General features: G+C 33.6%; 1 protein-coding gene and 1 long non-coding RNA gene across 4 annotated transcripts in view; both read left to right on the top strand.

The window, feature by feature from the left end:
• Window positions 1-18,126, top strand: part of LOC127735393 (uncharacterized) — a 42,500-nt gene extending 24,374 nt beyond the window's left edge. For all 3 annotated transcript variants that reach the window (XM_052245562.1, XM_052245561.1, XM_052245563.1), the window contains 5 exons: window positions 7,604-8,554; window positions 9,480-9,923; window positions 10,692-10,780; window positions 13,611-13,751; window positions 14,703-18,126. In XM_052245562.1, the coding sequence (XP_052101522.1) occupies window positions 7,604-8,554; window positions 9,480-9,923; window positions 10,692-10,780; window positions 13,611-13,751; window positions 14,703-16,416 (3,339 nt within the window). In that variant the 3' untranslated portion in view covers window positions 16,417-18,126. The remainder of the gene's footprint in view (window positions 1-7,603; window positions 8,555-9,479; window positions 9,924-10,691; window positions 10,781-13,610; window positions 13,752-14,702) is intronic.
• LOC127735408 (uncharacterized) overlaps window positions 1-21,950 on the top strand; it is a 65,865-nt gene extending 43,915 nt beyond the window's left edge. Inside the window, exon 2 of the long non-coding RNA XR_007998383.1 lies at window positions 20,304-21,950. This is a non-coding gene — a long non-coding RNA (uncharacterized LOC127735408). The remainder of the gene's footprint in view (window positions 1-20,303) is intronic.
• The last annotated feature ends 2,352 nt before the right edge of the window (window positions 21,951-24,302 follow it).

Genomic DNA, 24,302 nt, shown 5'->3' with positions numbered 1-24,302 from the left:
ATGATGATAACTATACTGCAGCTTTTGCATGAGGAAATTTCTTGTTTTCCAAACTTGGTGTCATTGAAGTTTCAACAGTAGTAAAAAAAGGAGATAGAATTATTTTGGCTGGTTCAGTAACTGATACAGCATGGAATTAACTGCTTACAAATCTAAATATCTTATTCATTTGTATGTTTTTTTAACCAGATGTATTTCATATAAATTTCTATAAATAAAGTGTCATCCATAATTACCAATGATTTTATTAATACTGTAATGAAAGTTTAACTGGTTGGTTTATTATAAGTTTAGATAAAGCACAATATATGTTTTTTCTCATCATCATACTTAAGGGAAAATAAGTTAAGATTGCCTGTATGGTACTCTATAACAGCGGTGTCCTCCTATGATATGGTGGATGTTTTGGGCTTTCTTTTACCTTGTTTAGGTTTTAGCACTTTGTGAAAGGCCCAACCATGACTGACACAGATTAGAACAGCAATTCAAAAACTCTTTTATTCCCTACATTGTGTTGGATTTTGTTTAGACAACCACCTTGTCAAAGTAAAATGATTTTATACCCCCAGGTAATGAAGTCACCTAGAGTAAAATGTTTTTGACCTGTCTGTTAATCCCGTATTTGCTTGTCGTTAATTTTATTGTTGCATTGATAGCACCTTCCTTTTTTTTTCAACCCTCTCCAAATTTGGATGAAGGTTTCAATTATCAAAACTGCATAATCAGAAAAATCTGAAATGGTGGAAATTTGTTGAGGGGAGCCCTTTCCCTTTATGGGGAGGACATGCTATCCCTGCTTTATCTAATACCAAATAATATTGGAAGATATGGATGACTCTTCATTAAAAGGTTTAAGACAATAAAATTGGGTAAATGGTCAGTTGCAGTAAAACATTTAACAACTTGTCAGCAGTTAATCACATTCTTTTGTTAAAATGGTGAAAGCAACTAATTTGGGTTGGAACTTTCATATTATTGAAATGGTACATCATTTTATTCATTTTCATTTCATTATAATTCAAATGCCTTCTAGACTGCACAATGTATGCAGGGGTCGTCCAGCTATGATGAAGAAACGAGGATTGAATTTCATTACATTCAACAATGGCCATAGATTTCTATCACATTCTTTAAAAAACTAATGGTCAATATTTAACCTTTGAAAACAGAATTATATATACCCTGATATGTCCAGTAACAAGTGTTTCAAAGCATAATATTAATAAAATTATTGTTTTTTTGTTTACATCACTTATCTCAAGTTGTAATACCTTAAATGATTGAAGAAGGAAAAGTATAATATTTATATAATTAGTATTTTGGAATTCTCTGATTAGGTTTATACATAGTACATTAAGAGCTATACATATTTGGTTGTATTAAAGATTTTATAATATTTTGTTTGTATTTAGAACTCATAGAACTGAATCTGAATATAAAAAATTATGTGTGTAGCATCTATTCCAGAGAGACGATCAATCAAACATTTATGAAATAGAATTATAAATGTTAAGTATGGATATAAAAAAAATTGCTAATGAAAGGATGTTTTTTAGCTCACCTGACCTGAAAGGTCAAGTGAGCTTTTCTCATCACTTTGCGTCCGTCGTCCGTCGTCCGTAAACTTTTACAAAAATCTTCTCCTCTGAAACTACTGGGCCAAATTTAACCAAACTTGGCCACAATCATCATTGGGGTATCTAGTTTTAAAAATGTGTGGCGTGACCCGGTCAACCAACCAAGATGGCTGCCACGGCTAAAAATAGAACATAGGGGTAAAATGCAGTTTTTAGTTTATAACTCAAAAACCAAAGCATTAAGAGCAAATCTGACAAAGGGTAAAATTGTTCATCAGGTCAAGATCTATCTGCCCTGAAATTTTCAGATGAATCGGACAACCCGTTATTGGGTTGCTGCCCCTGAATTGGTAATTTTAAGGAAATTTTGCTGTTTTTGGTTATTATCTTGAATATTATTATAGATAGAGATAAACTGTAAACAGCAATAATGTTCAGCAAAGTAAGATTTACAAATAAGTCAATATAACCGAAATGGTCAGTTGACCCCTTTAGGAGTAATTGCCCTTTATAGTCAATTTTTAACCATTTTTCGTAAATCTTAGTTATCTTTTACAAAAATCTTCTCCTCTGAAACAGCTGGGCCAAACTAAACCAAACTTGGCCACAATCATCATTGGGGTATCTAGTTTAAAAAATGTGTGGCGTGACCCGGCCAACCAACCAAGATGGCGGCCACAGCTAAAAATAAAACATAGGGGTAAAATGCAGTTTTTGGCTTATAACTCAAAAACCAAAGCATTTAGAGCAAATCTGACATGAAGTAAAATTGTTTATTAGGTCAAGATCTATCTGCCCTGAAATTTTCAGATGAATCGAACACCCTGTTGTTGGGTTGCTGCCCCTGAATTGGTAATTTTAAGGAAATTTTGCTGTTTTTGGTTATTATCTTGAATATTATTATAGATAGAGATAAACTGTAAACAGCAATAATGTTCAGCAAAGTAAGATTAACAAATAAGTCAACATGACTGAAATGGTCAGTTGACCCCTTTAGGAGTTATTGCCCTTTATAGTCAATTTTTAACAATTTTTCGTAAATCTTAGTAATCTTTTACAAAAATCTTCTCCTCTGAAACTACGTGGCCAAATAAAACCAAACTTGGCCACAATCATCATTTGGTTATCTTGTTTTAAAAATGTGTGGCGTGACCTGGTCAACCAACCAAGATGGCCGCCACGGCTAAAAATAGAACATAGGGGTAAAATTCAGTTTTTGGCTTTTAACTCAAAAACCAAAGCATTTAAAGCAAATCTGACATGAAGTAAAATTGTTTATCAGGTCAAGATCTATCTGCCCTGAAATTTTCAGATGAATCGGACAACCCGTTGTTGGGTTGCTGCCCCTGAATTGGTAATTTTAAGGTAATTTTGCTGTTTTTAGCTCACCTGGCCCAAAGGGCCAAGTGAGCTTTTCTCATCACTTGGCGTCCGTCGTCCGTCGTCCGTCGTTGTCGTCGTCGGTGTCGTCTCCGTCGTCGTTAGCTTTTTACAAAAATCTTCTCCTCTGAAACCACTTGGCCAAATTTAACCAAACTTGGCCACAATCATTGTTAGGGTATCTAGTTTAAAAAATGTGTCCGATGACCCCACCAACCAACCAAGATGGCCGCCATGGCTAAAAATAGAACATAGGGGTAAAATGTAGATTTTGGCTTATATCTCTGAAACCAAAGCATTTAGAGTAAATCTGACATAGGGTAAAACTGATTATCAGGTCAAGATCTATATGCTCTGAAATTTTCAGACAAATCTGACAACCGGTTGTTGGGTTGCTGCCCCTGAATTGGTAATTTTAAGGAAATTTTGCAGTTTTTGGTTATTATCTTGAATATTATTATAGATAGAGATAAACTGTAAACAGCAATAATGTTCAGCAAAGTAAGATCTACAAATAAGTTGTCATGACCAAAATTGTCAGTCGACCCCTTTAGGAGTTATTGCCCTTAATAGTCAATTTTTAACAATTTTTTGTAAATTTTTGTAATCTTTTACAAAAATCTTCTTCTCTGAAACTACTGAGACAAATATAACCATACTTGGCCATAATCATTATTAGGGTATCTACTTTGAAAAATTTGTCCGATGACCCCGCCTTCTAACCATCATGGCCGACTTGGTTAAAAATAGAACATTGGGGTAAAATGCAGTTTTTATACGACCGCAAAAAAATTTTGTGGTCGTATATTGGTATGACGTTGGCGTCGTCGTCGTCGTCCGGCGTCGTCGTCCGAATACATATTGGTTTTCGCACTCTAACTTTAGTTTAAGTGAATGGATCTTTTTGAAATTTGACCATAAGGTTAAATACCACAAAAGGAAGGTTGGGATTGATTTTGGGGGTTATGGTACCAACAGTTAAGGAATTAGGGGCCAAAAAGGGGCCAAAAATGAGCATTTTCTAGTTTCCAGACAATAACTGTGGAACGGTGTATGGATCTCTCTGAAATTATACTACAAGTTTCCATACCACAAAGGGATGGTTAGGATTTGCTTTGGGGGGTTATGGCTCAAACCGTTTAGGAATTAGGGGCAAAAAAGGGGGAAAAACAAGGTTGTCCTGGTTAATGGACAAATACTTTAGTACAAAACATAATTTAAAGCAGTGTAAGGGAGATAAATCAAATACATCATTGAAATTATCTCCCTTACACTGCTTTTAAATTATGTATAAAGTAATGGTTAATGAACAATAAAGATAATCTAAAACAGTGTAAGGGAGGTAATCCAAATACAACGTTTTGGTTACTTCCCTTACTCTGCTTTTAAATTATGTTTAAAGAAATGCATATTTATAAAGAAAGACCAGTAAAAATATCTGCAAATGTTTTCATCTTTTTTTTTTACAAAAAAATCCATATGAAAGATTTGACACTATATTTTTATTAATTCTATTATAAAATAGATTAAGTTAGCACTATGGTAAATTTAAATGGGTAATTATGGTTGCCAACTCCATTGGAAATTTGAATTGAGATTATGACCATATCTTGAGGGAAAGAATTTTTTTGGGGGAAAAAGGGGGGGGGGGGGGATAAAAAGAAATTGTGGGGGGCCAATTTTTTCTCATTTCAGATTTCAGAAATTAAAAAGAATTATTCTTCAAATATTATTTTTTTTTCAAATTTCAAATATTGAAAAATTTCAAGAAGTAATCTTTAATTGCACAGTATGGCGCATTAGATTTGTAAAATCTTTGATCACATTTATTTATTTGTTATGCCGAATCTAACAGTGTTTTTAGATTTTTAATTTGGGTCCAGTTTTCAAATTGGTCTACATTAATGTCCAAAGGGTCCAAAATTAAACTTTGTTTGATTTTAGCAAAAATTGAATATATGAGGTTCTTTGATATGCTGAATCTAAACATGTATTTAGATTTTTGATTTTTGGCCCAGTTTTCAAGTTGGTCCAAATTGGGGTCCAAAATTAAACTTTGTTTGATTTCAACAAAAATTGAATATATGGGGTTCTTTGATATGCTGAATCTAACCATGTATTTAGATTTTTTATTTGTGGACCCCGTTATCTAATTGGTTCATATTGAGGTCAAAAGGGTCCAAAATTAAACTTTGTTTGATTTCATCTAAAATTGAATTATTGGGGTTCTTTGATATTCCAAATCTAACCGTGTATTTAGGTTCTTAATTTTGGGTCCTGTTTTTTAAATTGGTCTACATTGAGGTCCAAAGGGTCCAAAATTAAACTTAGTTTGATTTTAACAAAAATTGAATTCTTGGGGTTGTTTGATTTGCTGAATCTAAACATGTGTTTAGATTTTTGATTATGGGCCCAGTTTTCAAGTTGGTCCAAGATAGGGTCCAGTATTTAAACTTTGTTTGATTTCAACAAAAATTGAATATATGGGGTTCTTTGATATGCTGAATCTAAACATGTATTTAGATTTTTGATTATGGGCCCAGTTTTCAAGTTGGTCCAAATTGGGGTCCAAAATTAAACTTTGTATGATTTCAACAAAAATTGAATATATGATGTTCTTTGATATGCTGAATCTAACCATGTATTTAGATTTTTTATTTGTAGGCCCCGCTATCAAATTGGTTCATATTGAGGTCAAAAGGGTCCAAAATTAAACTTTGTTTGATTTCATCGAAAATTGAATTATTGGGGTTCTTTGATATGCCAAATCTAACCGTGTTTTTAGATTTTAATTTGGGTCCCGTTTTTTAAATTGGTCTTCATTGAGGTCCAAAGGGTCCAAAATTAAACTTAGTTTGATTTTAACAAAAATTGAATTCTTGGGGTTCTTTGATATGCTGAATCTAAACATGTATTTAGATTTTTGATTATGGGCCCAGTTTTCAAGTTGGTCCAAGTTGGGGTCCAAAATTAAACTTTTTTTGATTTCAACAAAAATTGAATATATGGGGTTCTTTGATATGCTGAATCTAACCATGAATTAAGAATTTTTATTTGTGGGCCCCGCTATCAAATTGGTTCATATTGAGGTCAAAAGGGTCCAAAATTAAACTTTGTTTGATTTCATCAAAAATTGAATTATTGGGGTTCTTTGATATTCCAAATCTAACCGTGTATTTAGATTTTTAATTTTAAGTCCCGTTTTTTAAATTGGTCTACATTAAGGTCCAAAGGGTCCAAAATTAAACTTAGTTTGAATTTAGCAAAAATTGAATTCTTGGGGTTCTTTGATATGCTGAATCTAAACATGTGTTTAGATTTTTGATTATGGGCCCAGTTTTCAAGTTTGTCCAAGTTGGGGTCCAAAATTAAACTTTGTTTGATTTTAACAAAAATTGAATATATGGTGTTCTTTGATATGCTGAATCTAACCATGTATTTTGATTTTGGACATTGGACCATAATAGGTAAATTAAAAAAATTCAAGTTCTTAGACCACATTCTTTCTGTGTCAGAAACCTATGCTGTGTCAAATATTTAATAACAATCCAAATTCAGAGCTGTATCAAGCTTGAATGTTGTGTCCATACTTGCCCCAACTGTTCAGGGTTCGACCTCTGCGGTCGTATCAAGCTGCGCCCCAGCGAAGCATTTTATTGGTTTATATCTCTGAAACTAAAGCATTTAGAGCAAATCTGACTGGTGGCAAAAAAGTTCATCAGATTTAGATTTATCTGCCCTGAAATTTTCAGACGAATCCGACAACCCGTTGTTGGGTTGCTGCCCCTGAGTTAGTAATTTTACAAAAATTTTGCAGTTTTTTGTTATTATCTTAGATATCATTATAATATCTAATATCTAATACTATTAATTATGATTTTAACCTTATTTTACATGATTTCCAAAGCATCAGTAAATACAGGTGAGCGACACAGGCTCTTGAGAGCCTCTAGTTTTTTCACTTAGAATTGCAATTCTCAAAAACCTGTTGTAAGAATTTTGTTTAAAAATGACATTTATAATATTGCTGTGTTTTCTGTTTTATTGATATAAAATTTATTTACGTGGGATCACCTACAATTTACATATTAAAATGGAAATGTTCACAGCAACGACATATCATTCAAAGGACAGAATTTTGAGAAGTTGCAATTTAGAATTTAAAAAATCCATTTTATGCCACTTTTCATGAGCATTCTATACATTTATACTTCTATTTCACATTTTTATTAATTTTATCTCTGGAATAGTTGTTACACATATAAATTTTCTATATAGAGATTCAGATGAAAAAAAGTTCAAAATGCATGCAAAATTTCCCAAAAATCTAAAAAAATAAAAAATACATACCGGTAAATATGTATACTGGTACTTAAAATAATGTAATGACCTTCAACTAAAACAGAGATAGAACTCTATGAATGTTGAATTTTAGTGACCATTTTCCTTGAAAATTCACCCTTTCTTTTTCATATTGTTGGCTCCCTTGACTTAATAAACAATTTAGAAATTTGTAAGTCATCTTCATGCAGAAAATAATTGAAGTAATTAAGCAAAGGTAATAGAATTTTTTTTTATTGCATCAGAAGAATTTTGAATAACCCATGCTTCCCAATTATGACTTAATTTTCAAAAATCTTTTTCAGGTATATGAGTATGATGACTTTTACTTTATGACAGATCCAGAACAACTTATCTACAGTCATTGGGCGAAAAACGACAAATGGCAACTTCTGACCAGACCTTTATCCTTACCTGAATTTGAAGACTTGCCTCTCGTCAAATCTTACTTCTTTAAATGTGGAATGTACTTCATCTCCCACCAGAAAGGGGTGGTAGGCACACAGAATGGTAGAATAGCTCTAACAGTTGGCTTTGTAAAACCTACCAACTTCACCTACAAAATCACAGTCTGTGGATCAAATGAAGAAACTCACAAAGGCCAGAAACTGAAGAGCTTTGCCATGCAAGAAACTCAGCACAATCAAGCCACATTTATCCTCAGAGCTCCGAAACCTGGTTCTTATTACTTTACTATTTTTGCCCAGCTCTTAACAGGAGATATTGGAATAAAGAATGTCTTCACAGCATCAGCAGAATATAAAGTCAATGCTGACAAAGCTTCTACCGATGCTGTTCCACTTCCTAACTGTTCTGATAGTAACTGGGGTCCAGGGATACCAGTAGACCAGATGGGACTGGAACCCAGTGTTAAAGATGCTGTCATACCAACAAGTGATGGAAAGGTCAGCTTGGAGTTCAAGAAGACAAGACCATCTTATATTCTCTGCAAACTACGCAAACCGGGTATGAAAGATGATGAATTAGAGAAATGTATCAGTGAACAAGACCAAGGGGACAAGGTACTTGTTACAGCTCAGCTCCCAGCCAAGGGTGAATACGGGCTGGAAATCTACGGGAATGATCCAGCTAAAGATGGTGACACCTATACACATATCTGCCAATACTTCGTTCACTATGCTCCTCCTGATGAACAGAATAAGGCATTTTATCAAGAGGCACCACAAAGGCGTACTGTAGCACCAGCTCATCAAGCTACTATTAGCCAGGTGGGATATCCTGGAGGCACTGCTGGGGTAAGTCTCGTCATGCATTAGGCTGTGCTATTAATTGAAATAACAAAGATAGAGCGAATTTGCATGAGACTGATTCACAGAAAATCCAATTTACCATAAAATGCTTTTGAAATGAATCTACTCTGTCCCAACACCTAACATGGGATCTTCTTAAAAAAAAATATAAATGAGACAAAACACCAATTCTTGGAGTAAAAATAGTATAAACCATTTCATATTTTCAAATGTGTTTTGCTTTCAGGGGAAAAAATATATTGCTATCTCATTGAAAAAAAATAATACAAATTTTATATTATTTTGCAAATTATTATCTTTTTATGCCCCTGATCTAGGGAGGGGGGGCATAAAGTTTTGCCCTTGACTGTCTGTATGACTATACGTCCCGAAATTGGTTTTCGTTCTCTTACTTTAGTTTGCCTCAACCAAATGTTATGAAACTTATACACAATGCTTATTACCACAAAACACAGATCAAGTTTGAATTTGGGTGGAGTCACTTTTACCTTTCTAGAGTTATACCCCTTTACAAAGGGAAAAATTGCTGAATTTATCGTTTCCATTCTCTTAATTTAAGTTTGCCTCAACAAAATGTTATGAATCTTAAACACAATGCTTATTACCACAAAATACAGATAAAGTTTGAATATTGGTGGTATCACTTTACCTTTCTAGAGTTATTTCCCTTTAAAAAAAAGAAAAATTGCTGAATTTTTCGTTTCCGTTCTCTAACTTAAGTTTGCCTCAACCAAATGTTATGAAACTTATACACAATGCTTATTACCACAAAACTCAGATCAAGTACGAATTTGGGTAGTGTCATTTTTAAGGTTCTTGAGTTATGTCCCTTTATAACGTTATATGCAAGCGGGGCATCATCTTTGTCCCATGGACACATTCCCCATTTATTTCAATTTATTTGTTACAGGTAACACAAGGAATGAATAACATGAATGTTGGAGACCAAGATTTTGTGGATCTAGATAACCTTCCACCACCTCCTCCAGAACTCCTACAACAACAGTATCTATATGGTACAGTACCTGACAGTAGACAGCAGGGTGTGTATGGGGGTCTTGGATCCCAGCAAGGACAGGGTGTATCTGGATTCACCCCAGGGGCAGGTAATGTTATTGTTCCTCAACAACAGCAGGCTGGTGTCAGTAACATTCCTCCCAGCAGTAAACCTATCCAAGTTGAGAAGAGAGCTGTTGGTCAGGAGCCACCAGCGCCACCCAGTGAGTTCAAGCTCCAACCAGTCACTGCAGAGAAGACTGCAGCTCCAGCTCCTGGCCCTGCCACTAAACAGAAACCAACTTTGGATGCCATTGACAGAAATGTTCTTCATACAGTTGATGATCATGCTATACAGGTATGACATTACATAATTCTTATCTTGAAGTCATGTATCTTAATTCAGTAAAAATTCAAAATTCAACGATATTCTTTCATTTTGGGAAAATTTTAAGTAATAAAAAGACATTTCATTCTTTATTTGAACTTCCAATTTTCTCAAATTATCTGATTATTATAGACCTAGTGTAATTCTACAATTTTTTCCAATTATCTAATTATTATAGACTGCAGGGACTAGGGTAGAAATGGGATTCACTTCAAAATATTTTACAGTTGCCAGCTGGGCGATCAGGATGATAAAATATATTCGCCCATCTGAAAACCTGGTCGCCTTGGGCGACTGGGCAAGCGTTAAGTTTAGTCCTTGATAGACCTAGTGTAATTGTTACAAGTTTAACCATCAAATTAGATTGTAATGGTCAGCAGTCTTGGTATTTGTTACAGATTTCCTCCTACTCCTTGTATGGGAACTTTCCTATTTGGAAATATCTTAATTAATCATTTTGATAATTGTTCTTTGTTCCAATTGGGTAATGTTAAGTACTTGAAAGGCATAGATTATAGAGACCAATGAATTTTGACAAGAACAAATTTTTTTAAACCACATCCTTTCATTTTGTACTTACCAATAAAACAATATCAAGAAATCACTCTATGTATTACATTACTTGTAATTGATATCATTCTTGGCCTTCAAAGAAACCTATATCAGAATTAAGATGTACTTCATTTTTGGTATGCTAGGGAAAATAACATACCAATAGATTTTGTTCTTCTATTACAGGTATCCAAGAGCGAACATTCAAGTTTCAGAGATTTGGTTTGGGATTTGATCTATTCAAAGAGTATCACAAATGAAATTGAAAAAGTCAGGTAAGTCTTCTTTAAGATACACCGTTAAAATTTCAAGGTTTGTTTTCTTCAAATATTTTTATTTCTGTAAATTTGATTTGATAGTTAGATTTAGAGTCAACAAAGACATTAAAAAATCAACCTTCATAAATTGGTGACTAAATGAAGTTTGCAAAAGACAGTTGCAACTCATCTATTTTAAAGAAAAACAGTGTTTTAAAAAGAAGAAATACAGATTAGCAATTTTTTTATATTAAGAAGTATTATATACATTTTTACAGATTCAGTTAATGTATCACAAAAAAATTAATATGATATTGATTCTCATGTATGATAAAAATTAAATTCACACACTATTTGATCATCTTGGCCATGAGGCACAGGGAGTATCAGAAAGATGTCTGTGACTTGAATGTAAGTATTGCTCTCCACCTATTGCAGTTTATTCAAAATTCTGAACAAATTGCAATTTGTTTTATCAAACCAAACTGTTCAACTGGTCAGAAATTTAAACAAAGTGTTAAAACAACAGTCAAGTGTTGAAAGTGCAAGGTGAAATAAAGCATACTTACAATCCTATTAAACTTTAATTCCACTTCAATGATATTATGAATATAAATGTCAGAATGTCTATGCATAGGATGATTGAAATTGTCATTCGAAAGGTGATAGGTAGTAATTTTTGAATTGCTAAAAAAATGTCCAAATTTAAGTTTGGGAATTATTTCTTTTAAAATGGTGATCTTTAATGCATGCTACAAAGCTTTCTTTAGATTAATCTCTAAAAAAACTTGGTGAAATGTACTTTAAGCTTAAAGTTGAAGTTTTAAAGGGAAATAATAAGATCAATATTTCAAAAGATCAATGATTTTAGATTATCTCCCATTGAAACTTATTAACAGTGCATTGTAATTTCACATATATTTTACTGAATACAACATGTTTTAATTCAAACTGATGTCTGATTCTTATGAATAAAGCAGACTTTTTAAAAGAAAAATTGCTTAGTTTGTACATTTTTAAAGCAATTAAAAAATCAATACCTATCACCTTTCGAATGACAATCACAATAAAATTATGTATAGAAATTCTGCAATTCATTTTCATAATATCAATTAAGTGGAGTTAAAGTCTAATAGGATTGTAAGTATGCTTTTTAGCTCACCTGGCCCGAATGGCCAAGTGAGCTTTTCTCATCACTTGGCGTCCGTCGTCCGTCCTCCATCGTCGTCGTCTTCGTTAACTTTTTACATTTTGAACTTCTTCTAGAGAACCACTGAATGGAATGAAACCAAACATGGCATGAATGTTCCTTATGAGGTGCTGACCAAGTGTTGTTACTTTGTAGCGGATCCATCATCCAAGATGGCCGCCAGCGGGGGACTTAGTTTAACATAGGACCCTATGGGAAATACATACAAATGTCTTCTTTTAGAGAACCATTGAATGGAATGAAACCAAACATGGCATGAATGTTTCTTATGAGGTGCTGACCGAGTGTTGTTACTTTGAAGCCGATCCATAATCCCAAGATAACCGCCAGCGGGGGACTTAGTTTAACATAGGACCCTATGGGAAATACATACAAATGTCTTCTTTTAGAGAACCACTAAATGGAATGAAACCAAACATGGTATGAATGTTCTTTATGAGGTGCTGACCAAGTGTTGTTACTTTGAAGCTGATCCATCATCCAAGATGGCAGCCAGCGGGGGACTTAGTTTAACATAGGACCCTATGGGAAATACATACAAATGTCTTCTTTTAGAGAACCACTGAATGCAATGAAACCAAACATGGCATGAATGTTCCTTATGAGGTGCTGACCAAGTGTTGTTACTATGAAGCCGATCCATTATCTAAGATGGCGGCCAGCGGAGGACTTAGTTTAACATAGGACCCTATGAGAAATACGTACAAATGTTTTCTTTTAGAGAACATTGAATGGAATGAAACCAAACATGGCATGCATGTTCCTTTTGAGGTGCTGACCAAGTGTTGTTACTTTGAAGCTGATCCTTCATCCATGATGGCTGCCAGATGGGGACAATGTTTAACAAAAGACCCTATGGACAATACATACAAATGACTTCTTTTAGAGAACCACATACTGAATGGATTGAAACCAAACATGGCATGAATGTTCCTTATGAGGTGCTGACTAAGTTTTGTTACTTTGAAGCTGATCCTTCATCCATGATGGCCGCCAATGGGGGGACTTCCTTTAACATAAGACTCTATGGGAAATACATACAAATGCTTCTTCTAGAGGTGCACTGAATGGAATGAAACCAAAACATGGCATAAATGTTTCTTATGAGGTGCTGATTAAGTGTTGCTACTTTGTTGCCGATTTACTGTTCAAGATGGCCACCAGGATTTTTTTATTAAATTACAGGACCAATATTAAACCAAATTTGGCCTCACTCATTATTAGGGTATCTGTTATGATTTTAATCTATTTTTACATGATTTCCAAAACCAAAGTAGAATCAGGTGAGCGACACAGGCTCTTGAGAGCCTCTAGTTTTATCACCTTGCACTTTCACGATGACTTGTTTTCTACAGCAGTTCGTTAAAATTTCTGACCAGTTGAACAGTTTGGTTTGATAAAACAAATTGCAATTTGTTCAGAATTTTGAATAAACTGCAATAGGTGGAGAGCAACACTTACAGCCAAGTCACAGTTAAAAAAAATACATCAATAAGAGAAAGACATAATTATGTACTTTTAAATTTTGAAACAATGCCTTATATAAGTTTCTTAGATAAAAAATAAAAACACAGTAAAGAAAAAGATATATTTTCATTGAATGATTTTATGTATTTTGTTTGACTTTATATTTTACAGAGTTATCTTTAGATGGTTAGCCACTAAGAATCTAAAAGAAATGCATTTTGACAATGTAGAAAAAGGCAGTCCAGAAGAAGTACTGTTGGGATTAAAGACTGGAAAAACAACATATGCTATGGTTTTTGACACTATGTGCAAGTGAGTAGAAGTAAAGCAAAGCAGTCAAATGAATCTGAAACATTAACTAAGCTTAGAAGAATAAAGCTCAATAAAACTTCTCAAATTCAAAAGAAAAACAAGAAAAATGTAATTCTTTACAAAGGGAGATAATACAAGTTGGAACTAAACATGAAACATCTGCAGTTGAAAAATCTTATAAATGTAGGACTTGCACGATACAAACATTATTAAACCTTTAAGAATAAAATTGATTTGCATCCATATCAAAATGGAGTAAATTGAGAATGCAGACTTAACATTTTGGTAACTTTGATATTGCAAACACAAAAGCATCATTACAACAAATGCATTATTCAAGTTGTTCATCATATCTGAAAAGAACACAATCATAGATATTTAGGCATTAAAGTGTATACAGGGTCAAATGTTTTATTAGGTTTATGTTGGCAGTAAAGTATATTGATAGTTGCAAATTGCAATTATTAGCACTAGGTCAGTGGAGCTGGTAAACATATATGGAACCAGCAAATAATAAATATAATCAGATATGGGAAAAACAATACTTCCATTTCCAGACTAATGTCAAATTATGTTTTTATCAGAAAATTGACATACTGTAAATTCAGAAATTATTGTGTGCATTTATTTTTGCGATTTTTTAAGAAAGGACAAAAAAATGAGTTTAATTTTTGCAATTTCCAGAAAATCTGTATACAAATATATGTATCAGATAACTGAATGCGAGTTCATATTATTGATATTATTGATTCTCATCCAGTCGCATTATTTGCAATAATTTCTGAATTTACAGTAATGCTAATTTAAAAAAATGTTATCTGAAAGCTAACATGAAAATTTTGCACCACATTAATAATACATTCTATTTTACAAATCTATTCATCAGTAAAACAGCACATTGAAATCAACTTCATTAGTGTCTTTATTGATTATATCATTTGATAATTTCAGTTATGCAGGTCTTCATTCCAAGATCATCAGTGGATATGCCAAAGGAGCAGATTACAAACCTGGCCAGAGTTTTACTCCTGGAACCAATCAACATTCATGGAACGCTGTCTACATCTATGGTACATGGTGCCTGATAGATTGTCATTGGGCAGCCAGGCGTATCATTGGAAAACAAACAACTCATGAAGAATTCCATTACCAACTTGATGAATATTTCTTCTTGCCAGACCCTCATCAACTTATCTACACTCATTTTCCAGAAGACACAAAGTGGCAGTTATTAGAGAGGCAAGTTTCATTAGAGGAATTTGAAAGTATGCCTCATATGAAACCTCAGTTCTTCAAGTATGGTTTAGAATTTGTTAGCCATCGTACGGCAGTTATTTATGGAAGAGGAGAGTGTAATATCCGCTTGAGGTATCCAGCACACAGAATTGTAGTGGCATTTAATTTCACTATTCAGTATGAAGATGGAAGAGAAGAATTTATGGGAACTAAATTAAATAAATATGGAATGCAAGAAAGCGTTGGTGGAATTGCCTCATTTAGGTTACGGCTACCTGAAAAAGGATCATACATAATATACATATATGCCAAAGAAGATACACAAGAAAACAAGGACAATGTTTATGCACAGGTATGTGAATTCAAGATTGTTCAAGAGGAAGTGACATCACCACCTCCACAACCATTCCCACCATGTGCATATTTAAATTGGGGACCTGGCACTGCATTCTTCAAATATGGTCTTCAGACATACCAGACTACAGCTACAATCTTAACGAGAGAGGGCAAAGTAGAATTACAAATTAGAATCCCTAAACAAATGCAATTTATGGCAAAATTAAAGCATAATGAAATGAGTGACTCTGAACTTGAAGGTTATATAATGAACCGTGTTGTAGGCAATACTGCATACTTCAACATCACGGCACCATGTAGAGGAGAATTTGGTTTGGAAATCTACGCCAACGATCCTTCAGTGGAAGGTCAAACCTTGTATCATGTAGCCCAATATATGATTGAATGTCACGAAGACGTGAAAACCGTTCCACTACCCAAATTGCCACATGGTTATCTAGGGCCACAACCAAAATTTAATGAATTTGGTTTGAACACTCTTAGTCATCATGATTCTGTCATTCATTTAGAAACAAATTCAGTAGAAATCCAATTTGCAACTGCTCAAGAAATGAGAGTGACTGCCAATTTAATTGGAGTCGAAGATGAGAAAGAGCACCCAGATCTGGTCTTTACACAAACACAAGGGTCTATTGTCAGTTTTGTTATCCACATGCCAGCAACAGGCTTCTACAAACTACAGCTGTATGCCATACCAGCACGTGATCCCAGCCAACAGCTTCCAGGGGTATACAACTATTTGATCAACTGTCAGAAAGCCACTCGTCCTGCTGTACCTTTCCCCAAGCAGTATGCTCAGTGGAAAGAAGGATGTTACATGTGGGAGCCTTTAACACTGCACAGAGATACCACTGCCGCAACTGTCAACTTCAGAATTGGAATACCAAAAGCAGAGGCAGTGGCAGTTGTAGCTGATAGTGACTGGAGTCATCTACAGTCATCACAACCAGGTGTCTGGGAAGGTAAAGTGCCACTAGATAAGCACTACGGTAGAGGAGTCAAGGTCACTGTTAACGCTAATTATGGTGGAGACAAAACAAATTACGCTACCTTGCTTGAATATAACATTTAACTTTAACCAATTTGTGTATCATGCATTTCTAATTCTTTTAATTAGTGATTAGTTCTAAAGTGACATGATTCAAACATCCAAAATCTGAGTGAGTCACTTAAAAAAAAATTGCAATCTGTAAAAAAAAGGTAGTTTTGGTTTGTTATATGAAAGCTTATCATTTTATTTATATTTGCATAGTTCAGTGTAACCAGCTCATGACATCATATTTTCGATAAAGAAACATTCAAATTTCATATCCCTTTGAAACTTATCACACATTATTAAGTAGCTGCAATTTTTATTTTATATGCAACATTTGCTTTTAGTTTTTCTGTGATAGGCATTAGGTATATATATTATTGATGCTGTAGAGCACATGATTTTTAATTGTTCTTTGTTGTGCCTTTGCCAGATATGTGTATTGAATGTTACATGTGTAAGGTCTTATGTGCCTCTTCTGACCGATGTGTATTTAAAACAGAATCTCTGTTCATACTTCATATCTGTTCTAGAACTATTTTTAAAATTGAATAGTTTTTGTTTCTTTTTTAAATATAAAAGAAAGTAAAGAAGCCAAAGTTTTGTTAAGATTTATTCTAATTGCTGGTTAATTAGAAGGGAAATATTTTAGTGAAAATACAGAGAATGAAACTATTGAATGAATTGTAAAAGTGGGCATTAAATTCAATAGAATTTTGTGTTGGTTTTATCCAGTGAACTATTTTTCATTCAAGCTACTTCAATAAGAAAGTTGTCTTATATATAAAGAACAAATAAGCTTATTCATTGAAAACACTGGCTATACATTTTGTAGAATTAAGTCATATTCTTGTTTGTTGATTTAGTGAATTAAGATGTGACAGATTTAAATTCATTTTGTTACTAAAAGGGTCTTAACAATTCATGATGATTGCTGTATTTTAGATGTATATCTCATAACTTTAAATTTCATTTTTTGGAATGAACAGTGCAATAGACAAACAAATTAGTGTTTAGTTTCGTTGTGTTTTTTTTTTTTAACTAAAAAGATTTGATCATATAAAAAGTTAACACATAACAAGTTTGAGGTGTACTGGAACAATCCTATAAAAAGTTAACAGATAACAAGTTTGAGGTGTACTGGAACAGTATTGATTTGTTAAGAAGTTTTTGATGATAAATGTCTGTTATAAAAGATGGTGCATACACATAGTTTTGTTATTGAATTTTACAGAATATTTAGTGTTAATTAATTATGGGACAATATGCAATGATTAATTGTTAATGATTTTGTGGGTACATTGGTTAGAATAAAACATTTAATTACCAGAGAACAAACATGTTTTTATCGCAGTTTTTCTTTTCTATACAAAAGTTATGCAAGCTTAAAGCACTGCATTTTCTGCTGTACATAAATGAAAACTCTTTCAAAATATTTTGACATCAATTTGAAATCAGCTTTTTACATAATGGTTGATGCCTTCATTTCTCATCCAAGAATTTAAATACTCAAAATGACTACCTGTATTGAAAATTTTCTACATTTTTTACCTACAAAATTTTTACAAGTGAGAAATGATATTGTCCAAATTTAGTTCTTCCAATTTGCATGATGGTAGTCCAATACTATAGAACTACTGAGGATATAGTTATATCTTGCTGGACATTTTCTTATCTTAAATTTATTGAAAATGCTTGTAAGCTTATAAAATTTATTGTTATTAGATATTAAATCAAGCAGTGCTTATACTTGTTGAATTTATTATTTTTTATGAAATCCAATTTTTATCAAATATGAAAACCTTCCGAATTTCAAATCTTGTTGGACATTATGAAAGACAACTAATTTGATCTAGAATCTCTGTTCCTAATTTATAACTGTTCTAGAACCTTAACTTGGTTTTTTGTTGGGTTCGAGTTGCCCAGTCTTTGGTTTTCTATGTCGTGTTTTGTATACTGTTGTTTGTCTTTTGTTTTTGTTTTTGCCAAGTGTTTTCAATATAAAAATAAGAAGATGTGATATGATTGCCATTGAGACAACTCTCCACAAGAGACCAAATGACACAGAAATTAACAACTATAGGTCACCGTACGGCCTTCAACAATTGAGTAAAACCCATACCACATAGTCAGCTATAAAAGACCCCAAAATGACAAATGGAAAACAATTCAAGCGAGAAAACTAATGGCCTGATTTATGTACGAAATAATGAACGAAAAACAAATATGATATATAGAAACAAAGGACAACCACTGAATTACAGGCTTCTGACTTGGGACAGGTACATACAGAATGTGGCTGGGTTAAACTAGTTTGAAGGCGCGCCAACCTTCCCCCTATCCTAGGACAGTGGTGTAATAGTACAACATAAGAAACAAACTATAAAAATCAGTTGATAAGGGCTTCACTCATCAGATCGATACAACGCAGAAATATATCTAACAAAAACACAGAGTGGATGTGGCAGGGTACTTATACATCCCCACAACAAAAAGACACTAAGTACAGATCTGTAAGTACTTGCAGTTACTGACAGCTAATTCAAAGCCAATAACAACTAATAAAAAATCGTGCATCTAAGACTAAAATATCAATCAGTACACATCCAACATCCAATAGATTTAGTGTAAAGACATCATTAACAGTTAAGAGAAAAACATGACCTTGTGTAATGCCAAGATACAGGTATCGACAGATTGTAGAGCCATGAATGTGCATATGTAATTAAAAATAATATTTAGTTTGATTTTAATTTACTGATAACAAAATCAATATTAATACCAATAAAAACAATATTCAAAGATCTAATTATAGTTTTGAATCTATACCCTTTTAGAAAAAGTTTATTTAAAGGATCAATAAGTTTACCCAAATAGTATCTAAATTTCCGGGCTCAGTTTATTTTCGACTTGTGCGTTTGAATGTCCCCTTGGTATCTTTTGCCTCTCTTTTGCAATCAAAGTGGGTAAGTATTTAAATCTTTGACCATTTTCAGTGGTTGCAGTAGTAAATTAACATGGTCACTTGTCTGAATTAAAGGGTATGCCTGTTGGTAAAAAGGATGTTTTATTTGTGATGATCTAGACTTTTTCATGGAAGATATGCCCTTTAAGATAAAAACATTTCTCATAATTGATGCAGTTGGAATTTAAATAAATTTTTTAATATGAGTAAAAACCTATTTTGGAGGGGAAAATATAATCCATTCAAAACAATTGGTATATTTATAGGGAATATTTTGATACTCAAAAGGTGCCATAAATACCTAATGAAGAAAATGAAATCACAAACTATTTTTATATGACCGCAAAAAAATTTTTGTGGTCGTATATTGGTATGACGTTGGCGTCGTCGTCGTCGTCTGGCGTCGTCCGGCGTCGTCCGAAGACACATTGGTTTTCGCACTCTAACTTTAGTTTAGGTGAATGGATCTCTATGAAATTTTACCACAAGGTTCAATACCACAAAAGGAAGGTTGGGATTGATTTTGGGGGTTATGGTACCAACAGTAAAGGAATTAGGGGCCAAAAATAAGCATTTTTGTAACTTCCAGACATAACTTGTGTGTTAGTGTATGGATCTCTCTGACATTGTACCACAAGGTTCCATATCACAAAAGGAATGCTGGGATTGATTTTGGGGGTAATTGCCTCAAAATATTAGGAATTAGGGGCCCAAAAAGGGGCAAAAAAACAAGCATTTTTTCTAGTTTCATGACAATTACTTGTGTGTAAGTGCATGGATCTTTCTGAAATTGTACTACAAGGTTCCATATCACAAAGGAAAAGCTGGAATTGAGTTTGGGGGTAATTGCTGAAACGTTTAGGAATTGGGGGCCAAAAAGGGGCCAAAAATAAGCATTTTCTAGTTTCCAGACAATAACTTGTGTTCAAGTGTATGGATCTCTCTGAAATTGTACTGCAAGATACCATACCACAAAGGGAAGGCTGGGATTGATGATGGGGGTAATTGCCTCAATATTTTAGGAATTAGGGGCCAAAAAGGGGCAAAAAACAAGCATTTTTCTAGTTTCAGGACAATAACTTGTGTGTTAGTGTATGGATCTTTCTGATATTGTACTACAAGGTTCCATATCACAAAGGGAAAGCTGGGTTTGAGTTTGGGGGTAATTGCCCTAATTGTTTAGGCATTTGGGGCCAAAAAGGGGCCAAAAAACACATTTTTCTAGTTTCCAGACAATAACTTGTGTTCAAGTGTATGGATCTCTCTGAAATTGTACTGCAAGGTACCATACCACAAAGGGAAGGCTGGGATTGAGTTTGGGGGTGATGAATCATAAGGGGGTTCAAAAAATTGGGGGGGGGGGATTTTTTTTTTTTTTCCTTTTTTTTCTTTTTTTCCTTTTTTTTTTCTTTTAAAATTTTCCATTTTAAGTTGGTTATTTCTGATTTATATTTAAAAGCAAATAATAATGATATGGTAGGAGATACACACCAAACAGGATGTGTAAATTATTATATAATAAGTATTGTGCAATAGCAAGAAATTTTCAATTGCACAGTATTGCAATATAGCAAGAAATCTTCAATTGCACAGTATTGCGCAATAGCAAGAAATCTTCAATTGCACAGTATAGCCCAATAGCAAGAAATATCCAATAGCACAATATTGCGCAATAGCAAGAAATTGTCAATTGTACAGTATTGCGCAATAGCAAGAAATATTTAATTGCACAGTATTGTGCAAAAGAAGATACTTCGTATAAATTGCTTATTTCTTGACCAATTTCAATGGGGTTTTATTCTTGAATTCTTGGGGTTCTTTAATATACTGAATCTAACCGTGTATTTAGTTTTTGGATTTTGGGCCCCGTTTTTAAATTGGTCCACATTGAGGTCCAAAGGGTCCAAAATTAAACTTTGTTTGATTTCATCAAAAATTGAATTATTGGGGTTCTTTGATATGCCGAATCTAACCGTGTATTTAGATTCTTAATTTTTGGTTCCGTTTTCAAATTGGTCTACATTAAGGTCCAAAGGGTCCAAAATTAAACTTAGTTTGATTTTAACAGAAATTGAATTCTTAGGGTTCTTTGATATGCTGAATCTAAACATGTATTTAGATTTTTGATTATGGGCCCAGTTTTCAAGTTGGTCTAAATCGGGGTCCAAAATTAAACTTTGTTTGATTTCAACAAAAATTGAATATATGGGGTTCTTTGATATGCTGAATCTAACCATGTATTTAGATTTTTGATTTTTGGGCCCCGTTATCAACTTTGTCCACATTGAGGTCAAAAGGGTCCAAAATTAAACTTTGTTTGATTTCATCAAAAATTGAATTCTTGGGGTTCTTTGATATGCTGAATCTAACCATGTATTTAGATTTTGGATATTGGACCATAATAGGTGAATGTCCAATTTAAAATTTTTAAGTTCTTAGACCACATTCATTCTGTGTCAGAAACCTATGCTGTGTCAAATATTTAATCACAATCCAAATGCAAATCTGTATCAAGCTTGAATGTTGTGTCCATACTTGCCCCAACTGTTCAGGGTTCGACCTCTGCGGTCGTATCAAGCTGAGCCCTGCGGAGCATTTTATTCATATATTCCATAGAAAATGGCATATTTGAAAATTGCTAAACCTTCATTGTATTTTGCAGTTGATGAAATTCCAACTTTCTTGTTTAAATTGAAGTTTCAGTAATGGAGGTAAATGATATACCAATTGATATATGTTCTGCTGATGCAAACTATCCTTCCGAAGATCACAATTATTGCTGTTTCATTTCTGTTGTATCAAAAGTAACCCCTAAAAAAAATTAAGGTCTGTTTTTTTCAATTATTTGCCTTTACATTAGCGTTGAGAATTTTCTGGGTGTGTTATAAAAGACAAAAGAGTGTTAAAATATAGCATTTTATGAAGAGTCTGTGGAGGAGTGATTATATCCGGTGGAGTGAATCTTGTATAAATAGTCGAACCTGTTTGCACTTTAGATAACTACTGGTTTACTCTTAACACAGAACCTCAGTTCAGCCTCTATGTTTTGTCTCTGGCAAATGTTGTAGAATGCAAGATCGGGATGCTAAGTAGGTATGGACAGTGTCAGCTATTTGTGTTAAGCGTTATATTTCTAAATGTAGACAAGATTGGTAATCGAAGTTTCATATTCAGATTACTTGCGGTCTGAAGTTTTCTTCTGTCATATGCCTAATATCCTTGACCTTATTTTCATGGTTCAATGACTGCATAAAAAAATTGTTTATTTATCACTTGATATTTTGTCTTCTCTGTGAAGAATGTCACATAATAATGCGGAAATATGGGGATGCTAATCTGGCGGCGGCAGAAACTATTTCTTTTACAGCTTCAGAAGGTAGAAATACCTAAATACTTTATTTCTTGTATGCAGATGTCTTATGTCCTGAACTTTCCATCTTGCTTTTATACTGGAACTCATTTTTATGGTTCAGTGAAGGCTAAAAAAACATTTTTCTCATTTATGAAAAAAAAGATAATTATATTTGGTCTATATAATCATTGTTAGGCCCACAAGTCTGACACAGACAGGTTGAACCGAACTTGGTCTCATATCATTGATCAATGATTCAACGTTGGGATTGGAACAGCATGCCACTAAAATTCAATTCAAATAACACACACTTTCACTACTCCTTTGACAACACACTCTAAGACAAAGGTCCAATCCAATTTGTCGAATGTCACGAACATACAATATCCTAGTTCCCTACATCATATAGTACAACTCGATGATGTTATATGAAAATCATACTTGGAATACATTTAAAGAATTGTATTACCACCACAAATTGATGAAACTCATTTTGTCACTAAAAAAACAGGAAAAAATTGCAATATGCAAAAGAATACTCAATTTCATCCGATATCAAAATATTTTTTTAAAACTACTAGGTGTACAAAAACTATAACACAACTTAAATCCAAACTAAGTTGCAGAGCCAGATGAAATTAAACCAATAAGATTTTTAAAAGAATGCATATTGAATCGGACAATCTCACTGACTTCATTTTTTAGAAGTCCGTTAAAACAGGTTTTAAAGCAAGGACAGAAATGTAACCACTAAAACTACTGCCATATATATCTTTCTCATGTACATATTGCAAACTACTTGAACACTTGGTGATTAAACACACCATGAGTCATGCAGATACTTATGACATAATATATCCCTTACACCGAAGATGATATAATTCAAATGCTGGACTTTTTGATCGACAACATACCTGTTGAGTTTGGTGTATTGGTATTTGAATTGATCATACAGTCGGTTTTCGAATGGGTACTAAATGTGCTCCACTACTGGCCGACTAATTTTTGTACTATGAAGTAGAATTCATACAAAACCTCCAAAAAGAATAAACCCCTTGGAAAGTTCTCTAATTTCACTTTCAGATATATTGATGATAACCTGTAACTTAATAACCCACTATTCAGCGAGTACTTGCATCTCAAACATCCCAGTGAACTTGAAATAATAGATACTACCGAAACTAGAAGTTCATCATTAAAATTTTGATCTTTTCCTCGATATTGACACAGATGGACGACTTCAAACTAGAATCTATGACAAATCTGTTGATTTCAACATTCGTATTGTCAACTTCCAATTTCTAAGCAGTTATATTCCCTCTGTTCCATCGCATGGCATTCACATATCTCAATTGATACGTTACGCTCGTGCATGTTCACACTATATGGGTCTCGCTACCAGGGGTATGTTCCTTACCAAAAAAACCCTCCCACAGAGTTATGAGTAAGGTCGACTGAAATCGACACTACATTAGTTTTACGATTACCATCACAAATTGGTTTACCGATACGATATGTCTGTGTCTCAACTCATTCTTTCGCATTCTTAGATCTTGGGAAGCCAGAACACTCGTCTTACCGATTGTGTTCTATTCCGGATTAGGATAT

The sequence above is a fragment of the Mytilus californianus genome, unplaced genomic scaffold (assembly GCF_021869535.1).
Source record: "Mytilus californianus isolate M0D057914Y unplaced genomic scaffold, xbMytCali1.0.p SCAF_3, whole genome shotgun sequence".
Taxonomy (NCBI): domain Eukaryota; kingdom Metazoa; phylum Mollusca; class Bivalvia; order Mytilida; family Mytilidae; genus Mytilus; species Mytilus californianus.
The sequence above is the reverse complement of the archived record's forward strand: the minus strand, read 5'-3'. Positions and strand labels throughout refer to the sequence as shown.